This window comes from Oncorhynchus gorbuscha, linkage group LG24, assembly GCF_021184085.1.
Source record: "Oncorhynchus gorbuscha isolate QuinsamMale2020 ecotype Even-year linkage group LG24, OgorEven_v1.0, whole genome shotgun sequence".
Lineage (NCBI taxonomy): Eukaryota > Metazoa > Chordata > Actinopteri > Salmoniformes > Salmonidae > Oncorhynchus > Oncorhynchus gorbuscha.
In genome coordinates, this window is record NC_060196.1 from 18,995,426 (window position 1) to 19,015,544 (window position 20,119).

At 40.7% G+C, this 20,119-nt stretch overlaps 1 protein-coding gene across 1 annotated transcript; it reads left to right on the forward strand.

Moving 5' to 3' along the window:
* The first annotated feature begins 16,957 nt into the window (after nt 1-16,957).
* On the forward strand, nt 16,958-19,849 carry enam (enamelin). The gene is made up of 7 exons (XM_046327121.1): nt 16,958-16,972; nt 17,563-17,623; nt 17,777-17,800; nt 17,947-18,018; nt 18,743-18,766; nt 18,898-18,993; nt 19,180-19,849. Exons 2-7 carry the CDS (start codon nt 17,570-17,572, stop codon nt 19,546-19,548), a joined length of 639 nt encoding a protein of 212 aa, XP_046183077.1. The 5' UTR covers nt 16,958-16,972; nt 17,563-17,569; the 3' UTR covers nt 19,549-19,849.
* The last annotated feature ends 270 nt before the right edge of the window (nt 19,850-20,119 follow it).

Here is a 20,119-nt window from a genome sequence, read left to right on the forward strand (position 1 = left end):
TGGGAGCAGGAACGGAACGATAGAGAGAAGAGAGAGAGGAAGGGAGAGAGAAAAAGGGGAACGAACCTAAAAAGACCAGCAGGGGGAACACGAACAGAGGGAAAAGCAAAATGACAAGACAATATAAGACAAAACATGACAAAATACTTCTTTGCCCCACTGTATATGTATTACATAAAGATGCAGTAGATATAGAGTACAGTATATACATATACATATGAGATGAGATGAGAGTAATGTAGGGTATGTAAACATTATATTAAGTGGCATTGTTTAAAGTGGCTAGTGATACTTTTTTTTACATCCATTCCCATCATTATTAAAGTGGCTAGAGATTTGAGTCAGTATGTTGGCAGCAGCCACTCAATGTTAGTGGTGGCTGTTTAACAGTCTGATGGTCTTGAGATAGAAGCTGTTTTTCAGTCTCTCAGTCCCTGCTTTGATGCACCTGTACTGACCTCGCCTTCTGGATGATAGCGGGGTGAACAGGCAGTGGCTCGGGTGGTTGTCCTTGAACTTTATGGCCTTCCTGTGACATCGGGTGGTGTAGGTGTCCTAGAGGGCAGGTAGTTTGCCCCCGGTGATGCGTTGTACAGACCTCACTACCCTCTGGAGAGCCTTACGGTTGTGGGCGGAGCAGTTGCCGTACCAGGCGGTGATACAGCCCGACAGGATGCTCTCGATTGTGCATCTGTAGAAGTTTGTGAGTGCTTTTGGTGACGAGCCGAATTTCTTCAGCCTCCTAAGGTTTGATCATAACAACACGGCTGTGATTCTAATTGAAGATAATTCCCTTGGTAGATAATGCGGTCGAGATTTGATTGTGAGGAATTCTAAGTCAGGTGAACAGAAGGACTTAAGTTCCTGTATGTTGTTATGATCACACCACGTCTCATTAATCATAAGGCATACCCCCCCCCGCCCCTCTTCTTACCAGAAAGATGCTTGTTTCTGTCTGTGTGATGCGTGAAGAAACCAGTCTCTCGAGTGAGCCATGTTTACTTGAAGCAAATAACGTTACAGTCTCTGATGTCTCTCTGGAATGCTGCCCTTGCTCAGATTTCATCAACCTTGTTGTCAAGAGACTGGACATTGGCGAGTAATATGTTAGGGAGTGGTGCGCGATGTACCCATCTCCGGGGCCTGACCAGAAGGCCGCTTAGTTTACCCCTTTTACGGTGTCGTTGTTTTGGGTCGCCGGCTGGGATCTGATCCATTGTCCTGGGTGGAAGCCAAAACCCAGGATCCGCTTCGGGAAAGTCATATTCCTGGTCGTAATGATGGTGAGTTGACGTTGCTCTTATATTTAGTAGTTCCTCCCGATTGTATGTAATGAAACCTAAGATTACCTGGGGTACCAATGTAAGAAATAACACTTAAAAAAACAAAATACTACATAGTTTCCTAGGAACGCGAAGCGAGGCAGCCATCTTTGTCGGCGCCGGAAGCACAGGGGCCCGATGAAGCCTCTGGGTAGAACCTGGATTAGAACCTGGGTTAGAACCTGGGTTAGAAATGACAGACATGTAGAGAATGTACTAAAACTATGATTTTGTGTCTGTGAGACCTGGGCCTCCCGAGTGGTGCAGCGGTCTAAGGCAATGTATCACAGTGCTAGCTGCATTACTACAGATCTGGGTTCAATCCCAGCCTGTGTCGCAGCAGTCCACGACCGGGAGCCCTATGAGGCAGCTCACAATTGGCCAAGCGTTGTCCCGGGAAAAAGAGGGTTTGGCCGGCTGGGTTATCTTGTCCCATTGAAGTTTGGCGGGGTTTGTGTTTTGGATGATGCATAGCTCTCGACCTTCACCGCTCCCGAGTCCACACAGGAGTTGCTGCGATGGGACAAGACTGTAACTACTAATTGGATATCACAAAATTCTGGAGTAAAATGTAGTAAAAAAAATGAATAACAATAATAAATAACAAATCAATAAAAAAGTTTACTGTGACACCCATGTTTTACGGACATCACACTGCTGGCTAAGTGGGTACCACTTCCCCCCGATTCAGCTCACACTTGGCTCGAACTCGGGACCTCTGCTTTGCTACACAAGTGACCACCCTCCTTGACAACATTCTAAGTGTTCGAGCCAACCAAAAATGTACCAATTGGATGGCTCCACCCGTGACATTTCAAGCTAGCTGTGGGTTGAGCTTATGCTACATTCTTAAGGGCCACATAAATTATGAGAATATGTTGCCTGTAAGATCATCATCATAAAGTCATTTTAGAAAAATAAAACAAATCAACAAAAGTCAGATTTCAAATGTTATCATATAGTGAGGATAAGGCAATTAGGTGTAATACTATGACTCTGTGTTGTTAGTTTTGTGAAGAAATAACATACATCCTTCACTTTAGGTAGACTCAACTATATATTAATTAAACAGCAGTATCGGATCATCTTACACAAGGTTAAACTTCTCCACAGTATACACTTGAACATTCACAGCTCAGGAGGCTTCTCAGGCTGCTGAGGGGAGGATGGTTCTTAATAATGGCTAGAATGGAGTGGAAAACGTGTTTGATGTGTTCGCTACCATTCCATTGATTCCGTTCCAGCCACTACTATGATTATTTTTGGCCCAACTGCTATTAGCCCATACAAACGCATAACAGATTCAATACATTGAACAACAGATAGTCCCTCCCAAATAATCGAAAAGAAGTTAGTTCTGAAGTGTCGGCCCAATTTTATATTTGTATTTGACCCCTTATTTTTGGCACTCAACAGTCTTAATGTACAGTGTGCTTCCATTCATTTTCTCAACTGCTACTGGGGGACCTTCCGACTAGTCTTGTGAGGCCTGTGGGAGTTCTAGAGCAAAACAACCCACATGTACGTGTTTGTGAGAGTCTCACCCTTCCACAGAGGTGTGTAGCCCAAATTATTCGGTCGCTGCAGACAGAAGTTGGCAGATCGGCTGTACCGACTTCAGACAAGCCACAAGACGCTTGCGGGAAAGCAAAACAGAGAACAAACTTGCCATACAAAACATGGTTATGTACAAATCTGTCCGTTTAAGCTAGAGATATCAGATTTGGATGCGTCTCAGTCAACTGCATCCACCGGTGTCACACTTCTGCTTCTGATGTGAAAGGTGACAGAGCTAGAGCGGTGCTTGTCAGTCCATGAGACAAGGTTTGGCCTAAAAACTATTATGACCACTCTATGCAAAGATGAGACTCTAACGAACACCATGGTGTTATCAATTGGATTGGTAATAAACATGATCAATTTACAGTACACTTGATGATGCATTGTGTTGTTGTTTCAGAAAATCTTTGATTCATTGTTGTTGAATATGGTTTGTTTACTATACTTTCACACAGGGAAATGAAAAAGCTTGTTACATACACACTCAAAGTATTAAAACACTACAGTTGACGCTTTGAAAGAAGGTCAAAGATTACAGCAACAAAGCAGATTACACTTAAAGACTATACAATATCATACAATATCATTGGATATAGCAATATCATCATACAATATCATTGGATACATCAAATTCACTGACAGCATTTGGATTGAATTCAAACGTACCAAATAATATTCTCTGTTTGCGATAAGATATGATGTGCTTTCAAGTAAATGTGCTGAAGTCTGCACTATTGCAGACAGTGTAATTGTCCATGCTCTGCTATTATGATTACTATACTATATCTGACCACTGTCATTTACCAAAGCTCACGACTAGACAGCCACATTCTCATTCGCTATGTAGTGTCACAGCAGGTCAATGTTGGTTGGCTGAAATCTCAACTGACACGGTTTAAAAGCAGAGATAGATCTCTGCACTGTATGACCCTCCATATTCCTCATCTGTACTGGTATCACCAAAGGTAATGTGGCTAGAACTTGTTTATACAAAATGCATTTTCTCTTGATGTTGTAGAAAGTAATGGTATGGGATTCTTTATTCTTATGAATTTACAGAATGCTTTGGGTGCCTAAGGAGTCTCACAACAAAATTGCAAGTGTGAACTTTAATAGAGATAAATGAAACAATCAAAGTGTCCCTATAGAGTTATTGTTAGACTTTTATAAGTGTTAGGCTTTTAAGACTTTCACAGAATTTCTGTAAGCAATATGTTAAAAATGAACACAGACCATCACTGGTTATTGTTGCAGTCATTCAACACTGGTGTTCAGTGTTAAAATGTGTCTAATGTAATAGAGATGACTACTTTTTGACACTGGAGGGTGTTAACTTAAAATTATACCTCTCTTTCATGCGCAAGGTTCTACTTTGAAAATGAAGATCACCATTATGTGCCTTTGTTTGGTCAGCTCAATATCTGCTGCTCCAGTAAGTTTGAAAAAACAGGCAAGGAAAACTTTACTACTGTATTTCTTAAGAGTAGGAATTTGAATACGCATAGAAAGTGGACACGCAAGGGTGCGCGTTACAATGGAAACAAATTTAAACGCAACAGGAGACACCCTCTTCATTTTCGGAGACAGGTTATTGACATGGCATCGCTACGGTAGCTAGTTTATAAGCAATTGTTAACTACCTGTTAAGACTTTGAACTGGCTAGCTAATCGTCTTTCCACAATTAACTTAGCCTATTATTTAATTACCTTTTGATATTCTATGACATCTTCACTTTCCAAGCGTATATTCACGTCTCATCTTCCACTGAGTGTCTGTCAACAGTCTGTCATGTCTTTAAATTGACTATGGCTTCGTCAAAATTGTGATTATTTAGTATTTGTTCAATATTCACAGCGCCAACCTTTCTTCAATTACTTGCCCCACTATGGGGATCCAAGGCAATCAGGACCACCCACACAAGTAAGAACAAATGCATATTGTAATATTCTACTGCATTCTGTTGGTCACCTTCTTTCTTAGGTGTGGTTCAACATAGTATGAAACAATACATAACATGAGAAGATTAAGTACTGAAATGAAATTATGAGGACACTTTTGTTTGTTTGACCTTTGACCCAAGTGTTTCATCTCCAGGTGAATGAAGGCCTCTACCCAGCAGGCTATCCTTACCCTCAGCCTGGACTTAACGGCCCTGTCAGCATGGAAATAGTACGCTCTTACATCATCTTCACTATGAGACCTCTATTAGACCTCTCTAAAATAATATGATCAAAGAATTGTCTCTCTAGTGACTTAATGACCTACTTAGCAATTACTTAAGTTATTACTAACTTCATTATTTACTTTCTCTTGACTTATCACTTGTCTATTTTAATTCAGACTGTGATGAGTAATCATCTTGAACTTTAGCAGTTTACACTGGAGTTTTGTCTTAATTACATAGTAGAGTCATTTTTATTTATTTCTAATGTGTTTTGTTCGTTTTACTTTATATTACAGGTGTTTCCACAGAGATTCCCTGGATGGTCTACTGGTGGCCAGATCAATGGACCAGTAACTACTATAGATACTACTAAAACATACATCACCTTCTTTAATATATCAACCATCCTCCACATTGAACATTCCTTTTAACTTTCCCCTTTCTTTTCTTTCAGCAGTCCTATCCCTCTCAAGCCTTCATCAAATATTCCCTACCTAAGGCCCCAGGAAGAAAGAGTGTAGAAATTGTAAGTGTTGTCTCAAGTTGAGTTACTTATCCCTCCTAAGAATTATAGGTGTTGTAGTATGTGAAGAAATCTCTCTTCAATTACAGCTAAATGAAATTTGATAGGCACTATTTAAGTTCAGGTGACTCATAACTTTAAATGGGTAAAGTTATGGTACATTCCAAGTTGCACAGCAGGAAATGAGTGTTGTTATACTGTATTTGTTTTGTAAGAGAACCCATCCATTGAATGTCTTACTCAAGCACAGATCACATTGAATGTATTTTATCTATATACTGCAGTAGTTTAATGATTGTTTCTCTGTTTCTTTTCCCCCCATATTAAAGTACTACCCCTATGACTTTGTGCAGCAAAAGGTAAATCCTGATATCATTTACTTGTTTACAACCAATCATTTTATTTCAGTGGGACCTGGTTCAGAGTAGGTGAGCAGAATTGAGTGGTTTGAAATCCAGCTCATTGCTCATGGAGCGCTCTCTCTGCTAAAACCCGCTCTGCACTCACAGGGGGAAAAACATTATACTCCAAATTCACTCTAATCATTAAAATAATAATTTAACCAACACCCATCTATTTTTGTGACTTCCTGGACCTGCCATTTGGTTTTGAAGTATTGAAACTTACCAAACGATTTTAATGAATAGTATTTGAATAAACATGAAAAGGTGAATGTAAGACGTGCACATCATTTCAAGCAGGCTACATGTCATTTTAAAGAATCTGACCCTTTTCTTTTCATCTAAAATGACAATCTGTCTGCCTGTAGCTCAGGACCTGAAGCAAGTATATGCATTTTCTCGATATCATTTGAAAGGAAACCCTTTGAAGTTTGTGGAAATGTGAAATTAACGTAGGAGAATATAACACATTAGATCTAGTAAAATATAATACCATAATGTATTATTCCATTGCAGGCGCAATTTAGATTTTGGCCACTAGATGGCAGCAGTGCATCGCCAAAGTTTTAGACGTATTTAATGAACCAAAGATTCCAAAGATTTATCAATCAAAAAACTGTCATGAAACGTTTTATGAATTTTTGGAATGATTTTAGAACGTATGTATTTAATTGCTTTATTTTTGCAATAATTTTGTTTTATCTTTCACAGCTGTTCCCGAATGAATACCAACCACAAACTGTGCCACAGCAAAGACCCAATGTAGGACATCCCTTTCTTGACCTGTAGTTATTGTAATGGGTGCAAAGATGTACGCGTTTCCTTGACGACAGATGGTTTTGAACAGGGGGCAAAGTGGGGTATTGCAGGGGGTCTGCCAAATCTCAAAATATATACGATGTTTATTTAGTACATTTTCTTTTAATGAATATTGCTCGCAAAAACGGATTAAACACATTTTGGACAAGTTCTCAATGGAAAGAGTTTAGAGGGTGCAATACAATGCAATGTAATATTATTACACTACAATTTATGTTATTGGGCCTTATATGCACAATATGGGCCTGGGAGGCTCACAGGGATATTGATATCCACAGTAGTGATCAATTATTGTATTCCCCTAAATGTTTGTTTTGAACATAATTCACTATAATTTAAGCTTTAAAACTGCTAAATGTTATTTCTGCTCCAAGGCAACATTTTCAGAATTGCAGGAAATTAACTTTAAAACTGCAACATGCAAAGTGGGGGATTTTAAAATGTTATTTCCAGGGTCCTGAGACTTGATTAGTCTGGCCATGCACTACAGAAGTCATAATACAACTGATGGTATGCTATTTTTATTGAACTCTAAAGTAAGAGTTGTGTTCTGATGTTATGAGAGGGTCCCTCATGAATTTGTTATCACAAAAGGTGTCCCAGACACAAAGTTTGGAAACCCCTGCTTTGGTGTCCAAGACAACAGGTGCTCTTTTTTCTGCAGATCCCATTCCCACCATACAACTCTCAACTTCCTCATTCCCAGGATCCTTTGCAGCCAGCTGAGCAGGAGCAGCCAATGCAGACAGGCCAGGTTGGAAAGCTAGAACTTTATCTATCATAACTATATGTACAACTTCTTCACTGAACATCATTTGGAAATGATTTACCTTCTTTTCACATACTCTTTTACTATATGTCATCTGTGGTTTAAGAAATACAACAATGACAGTGAACTTTTGACTGAAATACAACTCCTTTCCTGAACATAGTGTTCAAGTGATTTATGTTTTTTCTACCTACTCATTTAGAAGATGTCATCTATAGCTTAGCGGGAATCCAAGAATGACAGTGACATTTTTCTTTGTCCACAGGTACCTCATGTGCAACCATAGAATGGAAACTGAATGTAAGTCTTAATTATGCTGTAAAGTCCTTTGACAACAAAATGAAGACACAATATATTTTGTTCATTACATTATTCCTGCTGTTCCCTTAGTTACCAGCTTGAAGGAAGTACAAAGTCTGCCGACCCAGAGAAGACCAGATGATTTGCTGCTTCAATATGGGCCTATTGATATTAATTGGGGTATTTACAGTAGTATGGTTATGAGTATCAATGTAGAGTGTTAAACTACTGTCCTTTAGTGTTTTTCCCCTTGAAGTTTCTAGCGGAGGCTATTGTAACGAGTATAATAAGCATGCATCATTGATATTACAGTGGGCAAAAGAGAGTATGGGTGGACATTATCTGGCTTACAATCTTTTCTTTGCTACATTTAATTTAAGCCATGTATTTTAGTAATGGCAATTAAAGTATGTTTTACAAGCAATTATTGAGTTGTTTCCCTGTTAAATGTCATTGTGTGAATTTGAAGAGTAGAATAAGTTATTTGATTAAACAGTTCATTTTATACATGTTCATTTCAGTTGAACAGTATCGATCGATGGACATCTGTTGATAATAACAATCAATGTCCATTTGTTTATAGTTCCCGCTTACTTTACTGCAAGGGAGTTACCAGTAACTGTAATTCTTCATGGCCATAAAAGTCTAAAATATATAATAAAGTTTTGAATTTGAACAGTCATATCACAGGGAATGAATTCTATTTCACAGCATTTTTATTTTGCGGGGGCTAAGCTTTATAATAGCCTTTTTTGACTGTAGAATAAGCAAAGAATGTCACTCCAAAATACATTTCACTGCATAGTCCTCCAAATCAACATAAATGTATGGTGTATTGTAGAGTATGAAAAGCAAACTATAAGTAGGTCTTCTGGGTCCTACCAGCCATGTTCAATCAGATGATCGTGCAAAATAAACAAATAAGAGAAACATTACCAACAAATGCACTACATGACCAAAAGTATGTGGACACCTGCTCTTCTGGACCTCGCTTTCTGCACAAGGAGATTGTCATGCTGAAACAGGAAAGGGCCTTCCACAAACTGTTGTCACAAAGTTGGAAGCACAGAATCGTCTAGAATGTATACTGTAGCGTTAAGAATTCCCTTCCCTTTACCTCAGCAGACAAATAATTATTGTCTTTCTGGTCTAGTCATCCTTCTCCTCATCCTCCCCTCCAGGGGCCTTACAAGTAAGAACAGGTATATTGTGAGAACACACTCCACTCCTCAAAATAGAAGGAGAGACAGGCATCATCTTTTGAACTCCTTTATGGCTGTTAACCTCACAAGTCGTTGCCTACAGTCTTGGATTGTTTACAGCACCCACTATACTACAATCACTTAAAACTTTCTTTCAGGCAGGCCACCAACTGTTCAGCCTATCAGAGTTCACATTGAATGGTAAAAACTCCCTACATACCAACTCGATACTATCACAAACTGATAAAAATCAGACATAATTCATTGAATGCTCAAGCAGTTAAAGAAACAGCGTGTCTACAGTTTCTACAATTCTGCCCTCTATGTACCAAAAAAAACAGATAAGCCTAGTTTTACCATTTTTATCACATGGTATCTTATCGGACTTGCGGCAGGGGCTGCCTGTTCAAAACTGAATGGGTAGAACTGGAGAACAAGACAGAAGGTAATGTTTAGGAAAGCCCATCTCTATTTCCATCCCTTCTGAGGAAAACCTACTCATGGAGAAGTCAAAGGTTGATACAGCATGTTCCGAGAAGGGTCAGAGTTCAGTGTTTACTCACCACCTTGAGACTAGCTTTACCAGGACCCTGAGGGATGTCACGCTTGATGAAGCCTTAAGATGGGAAGAGCTGTGGGACAGAACAGGAACACATCAATCTTTACATTCCATTTATATCTATTGAGACTTTGTTAATGTGTGTAGAATTGCTCATACAGTATGTAGATAGAGTAAACATAACAGAGGCTGGTGTTCCGCAGCTGAGACCACATTCTAAACGTCCATAATATCCACAGGTTCCCATTTTCCCACTGTAGGTTTAAACTATTGCATTATGTAGCATTCAACATTCGCTACTTACAGGGTTTTTTTGTTGGCTGGCACTGCCTGGCTACTTACTAGACGATGGTAAGTGCTGTTGACTGAAAATTATCAAATGTGTCTCAATGACATCTCTATTAAACATTTTCCTTAATTAACTGAATAAGATTTCTGAATAAAACGACTTAACATTCCAGGCTTCTGCTGGGCTCCTAGAGGGATTTTCTGAAACCCAAGGAAGAACAGCGTCAAGGTAACTAACTTAAAGAGAGACATGCCTCGCTTGGGTTCTCTCTCTTCTCTGTGGGGAAATTGAGTCTAATCAAATCAAATCAAATTGTATTCGTCACATGCATGTAGACCTTACAGTAAAATGCTTACTTACAAGCCTCTAACCAACAATGCAGTTTAAAAAATAAGAATAAGAAATAAAAGTAACACGTAGATAAAGGGCAGCAGTAAAATAACAATAGCAAGACTACATACAGGGTGTACCGGTTAGTCAAGGAAATTGAGGTAATATGTACATGTAGTTAGAGTTATTAAAGTGACAATGCATAGATAATAACATAGAGTAGCAGCGGCATAAAAGAGGTGGGGGGGGGTAATGCAAATAAACTGGGTAGCCATTTGATTAGATGTTCAGGAGTCTTGAGGCTTGGGGGTAGAAGCTGTTTTTTGGCCACCCCACATATGCTCTCTCTAATTCTCTCTTTCTTTCTCTCTCTCGGAGGACCTGAGCCCTAGGACCGTGCCCCAGGACTACCTGACATGATGACTCCTTGCTGTCCCCAGTCCACCTGACTGTGCTGCTGCTCCAGTTTCAACTGTTCTGCCTTCTTATTATTCGACCATGCTGGTCATTTATGAACATTTGAACATCTTGGCCATGTTCTGTTATAATCTCCACCCGGCACAGCCAGTAGAGGACAGGCCACCCCACATAGCCTGGTTCCTCTCTATGTTTCTTCCTAGGTTTTGGCCTTTCTAGGGAGTTTTTCCTAGCCACCGTGCTTCTACACCTGCATTGCTTGCTGTTTGGGGTTTTAGGCTGGGTTTCTGTACAGCACTTTGAGATTTCAGCTGATGTTCGAAGGGCTATATAAATAAAAAATAAATAAATAAATACATTTGATTTCATTTGATTTTAGAAGCCTCTCGGACCTAGACTTGGCGCTCCGGTACCACTTGCAGTGCGTCAGCAGAGAGAACAGTCTATGACTCGGGTGGCTGGAGTCTTTGACAATTTTTAGGTTCTTCCTCTGATGCTTGGCCCCAATGACGTACTGGGCCGTACACACTACCCTCTGTAGTGCCTTGTGGCCGGAGGCTGAGCAGTTGCCATACCAGGCAGTGACGCAGCCAGTCAGGATTCTCTCGATGGTGCTGCTGTAGAACCTTTTGAGGATCTGAGGACCCATGCCAAATTTCTCCTGAGGGGGAATAGGTTGAGTCGTGCCCTTTTCACAACTGTCTTGGTGTGCTTGGAACATGTTAGTTTGTTGGTGATGTGGACACCAAGGAACTTGAAGCTCTCAATGGGCTCCACTACAGCCCCGTCGATGACGGTCCACAATCATCTCTTTGTCTTGATCACGTTGAGGGAGAGGTTGTTGTCATGGCACCACACGGCCAGATCTCTGACCTTCTCCCTATAGGCTGTCTCATTGTTGTCGGTGATCAGGCCTACCACTGTTGTGTCATAATACAATTTCATTTTTGTACAACAGTTTTATAGTGATCATCACGATTGACAAATCAAAGGTTTGATTTCGATTAATTATAACGTTCAGAGAATATGCTTCTATCAACTTTTATATAAAAATGTTATGCGATACATAGCATCTTATTATCTGCAAAGTGTTTACAGTGGGGCAAAAAAGTATTGTCAGCCACCAATTGTGCAAGTTCTCCAACTTAAAAAGATGAGAGAGGCCTGTAATTTTCATCATAGGTACACTTCAACTATGACAGACAAAATGAGGGGGAAAAAATCCAGAAAATCACATTGTATGATTTTTATAAATTTATTTGCAAATTATGGTGGGATATCTACAAAAGTCTTCAAGCAATCAAGGTCTGCAAAGCACCCATCCCAGACCTAATACCCCCAGAAACTGTTTTAAGATTTTGCCTGCGAGATCAGTACTCCCCTATGTCACACAACTACTCTTCAAGGAGGGCCTAGTTCGTAAGCATTAGAAAGAAGTAGTGTTCACCCCTGCCCATGTAAAACAACTAAGACAAATCTCTCTGACATCCCAGTTTGCAAAGATTGATGAAGGCTTTGCTCTACAATGGATACTCAACAACATCTGATACTCAACGACATTGACCACAGACAGTTTGGAAGTCTTAATCTTAGGGCGTCCTGCTAATGGGACAACTTCCGGTGAAGCTGGAGAGCGCGCAATTCAAATAAAAAAATCATTAAAATTATGGATATTAAACATTTAGGTAGATAGAAGTGTCTTATATCAGTTGAAAGCTTAAATTCCTATTAATCTTACTGCACTGTCCGATTTACAGTAGCCATTACATGATCTGCCATGCGATTGTTTGAGGATGGCACCCCACATTAAAATATTTTTCCACCGGCACACGTTTCATAAATTCACAAATAGTGATTAAATATTCACTTACTTAAAAAAAATATCTTCCTCTGATTTGTCATCCAAAGGGTCCCAGCCATAACATGTAGTGTCATTTTGTTAGATAAAACCCTTCTTTATATCCCAAAAAGTCTGTTTTGTTGGCGCCATCGATTTGAGTAATCCACTCGTTCAACATGCATAGAAAGGAATCCAAGAATTTACCGCTAAACTTTGTTCAAACAAGTCAAAATATGTTTCGATTGAACCCTCAGACACCCTAAAATGTAATCAAACTATAATATTTTATACGGAAAGAAGTATGTTCAATAGGAACCGATATTAGCAGGTGCATCTTGTCTTAATCACGCGCCCAAACACGAATTTCCAAGACTGTCCTTGTACTAAAACTGTTCTTTCTCATTCGTTTTGGAAGAAACAAGCCTGAAACCTTGAACATAGAGTGCAGACACCCTGTGGAAGCCATAGGAATTGCATACTGGGAGCCAGATTTCATTATTTCCCTATACGTTCCATTGTAAGAGCATGGGCTCTCAAAATAAAAAAATTCTGGTAGGTTTTTCTTTGGATTTTCTCCTACCATATCTATTGTGTTATAGGCTCCTACACTATTTTTAACATTTCTATGAACTTCAAAGTGTTTTCGTTCCAATGGTATCACGTAGAATGTATGCACACATGACTGTAAGTCGCTTTGGATAAAAGCGTCTGCTAAATGGCATATATTATATTATATATTACTTATATTCATATCCTGGCTTCAGGGCCTGAGCAACAGACATTATACTTTGGGCATGTCAGTCAGGCAGAAATTGAGAAAAAAGGACCCTAAGCCCTAAGTCAACCACCCATGCCCTGCTTATTGAAAACCACAGATTTCAGCAAAGCATTTGACAGAAAAGCATTGAATCAAATGCCTACTTGCATTGTGTGCCTCCTCCCAACCATTATTTTTTACACTGCTGCTACTCTATGTTTATCATATATGCATAGTCACTTTAACTATACATTCATGTACATACTAACTCAATTGGGCCAACCAACCAGTGCTCCCGCACATTGGCTAACCGGGCTATCTGCATTGTGTCTCACCCACCACCTGCCAATCCCCTATTTTACGCTACTGCTACTCTCTGTTCATCATATATGCATAGTCACATAGTTTAAACATATCCACATGTACTGTACATACTACATCAATCAGCCTGCCTAACCAGTGTCTGTATGTAGCCTCACTACTTTTATAGCCTCACTACTGTATATAGCCTCTCTACTGTATATAGCCTGTCTTTTTACTGTTGTTTTATTTCTTTACCTACCTATTGTTCACCTAATACCATTTTTGGCGCACGTGACAAATAAACTTTGATTTGATTTGACAGGGTTAACTACACTATTGTCATCAAAAAGATCCTGTCAATGGGGGTGAGGCCTGAAATAGCCCCATGGATTTGTGACTTTATCTGATAGGAGACAACAGGTGTGCAATCGTGCTGCCCTATCTGAATGAGAGTCCCTCACATGTGGGGTCGCACATGGGATCACCCTTGGCCCAATCCTTTTCCTTGCCCTCATCAATAATGCTGCACATGTGTGGAAATATCTTGATGACATGAATCTTCTTGAAACCAGGAAACCAGCATCAAGGCAAATGCACTGGATGAGCACATTACCTGGACCGCTTCCAATGACATGCTCCTCAAGGAGAAGAAATGTGTAGTGATGCATGTCACCTCTAAAACCCCACTCCCTGCACCATCCTTCTTCATCAATAGTGTCCCCCTGTTAAGGCTAGGGCTGATTGCAAGGTTTTTCTGCTAACCTACAAAGCATTACATGGTCTTGCTCCTACCTATCTCTCCAATTTGGTCCTGCCATACACACAATTACAGTCCCAAGATGCAGGCTTCCTTATTGTCTCTAGAATTTCAAGCAAACAGCTGGAGGAAGGGCTTTCTCCTATAGAGCTCAATTTTTATGGAATGGTCTGCCTATAATTTTTATGGAATGGTCTGCCTATCCATGTGAGAGACGCAGACTCTGTCTTGACCTTTAAGTCTTTATTGAAGAATCATCTCTTCAGTCGTTCCTATTATTGAGTGTAGTCTGGCCCAGGGGTGTGAAGGTGAATGGAAAGGCACTGGAGCGACGAACCACCCTTGCTCTCTCTGCCTGGCTGGCTCCCCTCTCTCCACCGGGATTCTCTGCCTCTAACCTTATTATGGGGGCTGAGTCACTGGCTTACTGGTGCTCTTCCATCCCGTCCCTAGGAGGGGTGCGTCACTTGAGAAAGGTTGAGTCACTGACGTGATCTTCCTGTCCAGGTTTGGCGCTCTCTCGGGTTCATGCTGTGGGGGAGATCTGTGTGGGCTATACTCGGCTTTGTCTCAGGGTAGTAAGTTGGTAGTTGAAGATATCCCTCTAGTGGTGTGGAGGCTGTGCTTTGGCAAAGTGGGTGGGGTCATATCCTGCCTGGTTGGCCATGCTGCAACAGTTTATGTGTCGGGGGCTAGTCAATCTGTTATATCTGGAGTATTTCACCTGTGTGAACTTAAGTATGCTCCCTCTAAATTCTCTCTCTCTCCCTCCCGCTCCCTCTCCCTCCCCTCCAGGAGGACCTGAGCCCTGGGACCTTGCCATATGACTACCTGGCCTGATGACTCCTTGCCCAGTCCACCTGGTCATGCTGCTGCTCCCGTTTCAACTGTTCTGCCTGCGGCTATGGAACCCTAACCTGTTCACCGGATGTGCTACCTTGTCCTGGACCTGCTGTTTTTGATTCTCTCTTTCTACCGCACCTGCTGTCTCTAACTCTGAATGCTCGACTGTGAAAGTCAACTGACATTTACTCATGAGGTGCTTACCTGTTGCACCCTCTACAACTACTGTGATTATTATTATTTGACACTGCTAGTCATCTATAAACATTTGAACATCTTGGCCATGTACTGTTATAATCTCAACCCTGCACAGGCTGAAGGGGGAGTTTTTCCTAGCCACTATGCTTCAACATCTGCATTGCTTGCTGTTTAGGGTTTTAGGTTGGGTTTCTGTATAGCACTGTGTGAAATCGGCTGATGTAAAAAGGGCTTTATAAATACATTTGAATGATTGATTGATATCAGAACTCTCCCGTTCCATACTTCACAAAACTGATCAATGCACACCCCATACTCTATAGCCCAGGGGCCTTAGAAATGTCTACGTAAGAACTTCAACAATGTATTTTCTAAAGCTGCCACCCCAAACCTTGGCTTTGTAGTATTTGTTATATATATTGCGTATTTTAACACTGTATTATATTATAAGTGTTTTGCTATTTTAGGATTTTACTATTTGATAATTATTTATCATTAATGATATGGTTGTAAATTGGTGTACAATTCAGTCTATGACTGCAAGAAACCAATAAAACCTACCACAAATAGAGTATTATGACCAGGTGTGAAAATACAGTGAAGTGGAAGAGAACTGTTATGTTTAGTAAGATACAAAGTCATAGATATGCTGTGGCAGTCCTCTTAATTTGACTACAAGGCACCCACTTTCACAACCTCCCTCTTCCTTCAGCACAATAGCATTTTTCAGCTCTAGACAAAGCAGAAAGCAACAAGTTGCCAAGATTCTTATCGTATCTCCATGAAGTCACACAGCTCAGCATATTCTTTAAGTGGCATGTGTGTATGTTCTGGATTGTGGAATGTTTAGAATACTGTACCTGATTATCACACATTGATGTAACTCCTCTTATCTGATTTGGTCCACACCACCATCACGGATAACCTAACCTTTACATCCAACATTCAAAATACCCTTGTGCATCTGTGCTGTGAATCAGACATGCCCTAACCAACGAAGAGGGGAAAAACCTGTTAAAAACAGCACTGTGTTCACAACAACGACAAAAGAGAAGGATTGATGTTTAATATCTCTCTGCACCATCAGTGTGTTCGAGTCAGTGTGTTGACAGACTGTTAATTAAAAATGTTCAAGGAGTGTTCGCTTTTGAGCTCCAATATCTATCAAGGCCTTTGTTCTGAGTTTGATTGACTTGGCACTACCCCTTATGCCTTTATGGAGATAATTGCCCTATTGCTAACAGACTGTGAGAACTTTTAAGTCCCAAAAGAGATATTTTATTAATGTAACCATGAGAGATACACTCGATTGATGCCCTCTACTTTAGTTTGAGAATCTTTTCAAGTTTGGGGTTTACTTGGGAGGGGGGGGGATGTGTGGTGTGGTAAGCATAATTGCACGGTGTGTAATTAAAGATAATAGGGGCATTAAGACTCCACGTCTTACTTGAGTTTTGAAGAGAAAGGAGATTTCATCAAACAACAGTGGCATGCACATTTTTGTCGGGATGCAAAGACCTGATTGGTTGTCACAGGTGGTTCCAGAGTATAAATGATGTAGTTCATTCTTTCCCACATCAAGACCACTGCTTCACTTGCTCCTGATACCAAGACAAAGGTGAGATTCTAGATTTCCATTTCACAGTATACAAAAAAGTATACCGTTTACAGTTTGGGAGAAAGCTTTTGTTTTGCTGTATTATTATATCACAGACTACATACGTTACATTATTGACTACTTTTAAGCATATATTTAAGAAACTGCTGCTGAAAATGAATGTTGTTCAGCAAGTAATATTTTTCTCAAAATAAAATGCACCCTTGTTTCAATACCTTTCAATGCCTCACCTTGTGAGGATGAGGGCGCCTTTTTCTAAAAAAAAAATGTTGAGATTGGAGAACACATTGGTAGGGATCTTTTTACAATTTCTCCATACATAATCTTTCCAGATCATTAATTTCCCCTCGATTTTGTTGCACCGGTTTCGAGGGCATTACCACTTAATTATGGGGCTACTTTTTTGCAAGAAAACAATATTGCTTGTTAACTCTGAGCAATTGTATGAGTATGAAAGAATATAATTTCCCAGTTTTTTGGTTTTGGAGCATACAATATTTGTATTCATTTTACACAGTCTTTTCTGCTCATTTTTATCAAGGGTGCCAATCATTTTGGACCTGACCGTATATCCTCTTTCTCTGTTTAAGGATCAAGATGATATCTGTGGTGCTATTGATGTGCCTGCTGGGCTTCTCCCTTGCTGCTCCAGTAAGTCTCCAAACCCAGACCATTGTTTTTTACATTCTAATTGAATCGTTTTATGCTTGAGCTTCAATTGTACGCTGGTGTTCTCTTGATGTTGATATAAGTCTGTGTGTTGACTGGATGATGATTATCAAAATGCTGTGTTGTGCCTTGCAGACTCCTGATAGTGGAAGCGATGAGGTAGGTGGATTTCAGTTTCGACATCTCTTAACAACAGCATGCAATCATCATGTCACGTCATGTCATGGACATGGGAAAGGGGTTTCAATTACCTTAACTACTACCTTAATGACATGTTTGGTTCCACATCTGGTATTTCCCAGCAGGTTGCAACACATGCCAACGAGGCCCTGAGATGGATGGAGCTCTACAGAATGTATGGTTCCCTCGGACAACTGGTTAGAGGGCAGCCATTTTGTTTTGGATTTAACTTGCACAACATGTTAGACATATAACAACTTTCAGTGGAACAAAAAGACGGTGACAGTAGCCTCTGGTTTAGAGAGACAAACCAGCAACAAGGAGGGTTACCAGTTCGAATCCTATTGCTGACGGGGAGGGGGGGGGGGGGTAATGATGCTGGCATCATTATCTCACGTGCCATTTAGCAAGGAACTTAACCCCCCTAAACTGCTAATTGGGCACTGCACGGCAGCTGCCCTCTGCTATAACCTCTTATAACCTCTTGGTTTTTCATGCTCAACAGCTTCCTGTGTATCAAGAATGGTCCACCACCCAAAGGACATCCAGCCAACTTGACATAACTGGGAAGCCTTTGAGTCAACATGTGCCAGCATCCCTGTGGAACACTTTTGACAACTTGTAGAGTCCATGCCCCGACTAATTGAGATTGTTTTGAGGAAAAATTGGGTGCACTCAATATTAGGAAGGTGTTACTAGTGTTTGGGACTCAGTGTACATATGCAATATCTACATTATCCATCTCTCCAATGCTGTAGTGTTTCGCTCTCCTTCGTATTTAGGCCATTTCCATTTACCAACTCCACAAACACCCCCACTCAACAATCCCATAAATAAAGAAACATAATGGAATAATTAACTCTGTATATCAACCATATCAGTGTTCGTCTAATCAATTTAATTATTTTCTTTCCTCCGAAGGCTGTACCAGCTCAGCCCCCAATGGTAAATGTTGCTTTTAGAAACTCTTTAAAAAACTGTAGATGCATGCTGTAATACCCTGTTTTAGAGCTGATGGTGACACCATAATGTTGTCTGAAAACTCTTATGGACTGAACCATTTGTGGTGTGAACAGTTGAATGCGCCTGCTGCAGCCCCTGCTGCCCCAGCTCAAGAACCCAAATTCTTCTACCCACCACCACCAATGAACTCAGATGAAGAGGCCCCAGTGGTGAGCTCATGGTCCTTTAAATCAGTTTGAATTAATCTGCTAAATTGTTAAAAAGCATCAGTGGGTTTCCTCTCCATCTCTCTAAGAGAAGAGATACGAATTACTGTAATATAATGCTTACAAATGTGTTCATTGTGATGTGAGCGTGTGCTCAACCCCTTCTCATGCTCACTATCCCTCTTTCAGCCCCGCTATGGCGGCTATGGTAGATATTATCCCTATCCTGGCCTGGCTGCCCCTGCTGCCCCTGCCGTCCCTCTGAACTCTGATGAGGTTGGAGAGGACGAGGCTGCCACTGAAGCCGAGGCTGAGCCAGCAGTGGACCACGCAACTGAGGAACCAGCAGTTGTGGATACCGCCGCCCCAGTAGACCCAGCTGATGCAGCCCCTGTCGACCCAGCCGTGGATGTACCTATCGATGTTGTTATACCCGCTGAAGTCGACATCCCTGCCACCGTTGCCACTGACATCATTGTCGTCGATCCTGCTCTCATAGCGCCAATCGACACCATCGTGGTGGCTGGGCCTTTAGACCCCACCCTCCCTGTTATGTAGGCACCACAGCAATGGTTGCCAGCCTGCTCTTGTGTTAAGCCAGGGAGACATTCCCTGTCATAGTCATAGTAACACAAAGCAGAAACAACAGTGATGGGAAAAAGGCAGGGTAGGAGCGGCGAGGTCTATGTTATGGCTACTTGAATAGGGACTGAAATGGAATTTGGCAAATCTCTGTGAACCTCCATGTGTGAATGAGCCTGTACTGTCATTGTGCAGTCACAAAAAAATATGATGATTCAGTCTTTTCTCTTTGTGCTTTTTTCATTCTTTAAATAAAAATGCCTGTTGAGATACTGCACTTGATGCTCTTTTTTATCAGCAGAAGAATTCATGTTTTATGATGTGATACTTCACATTACTTTGGAACAAGAGACAAGATGTGTACCCCATTTTCCCCATTTCAATTGTCCCACTGTCAAGCCACATACTCCTTAGATAAATAACGTTTTGCAGTCTCATAAATCCAGTTTAGTATAGACCATCACAGAGAAATTAATTATTTCATTCAGGCAGGTCTTTAAAAAACACTATCATACTAAAATAAAGTATTTCAAAAGAACATGCAGTG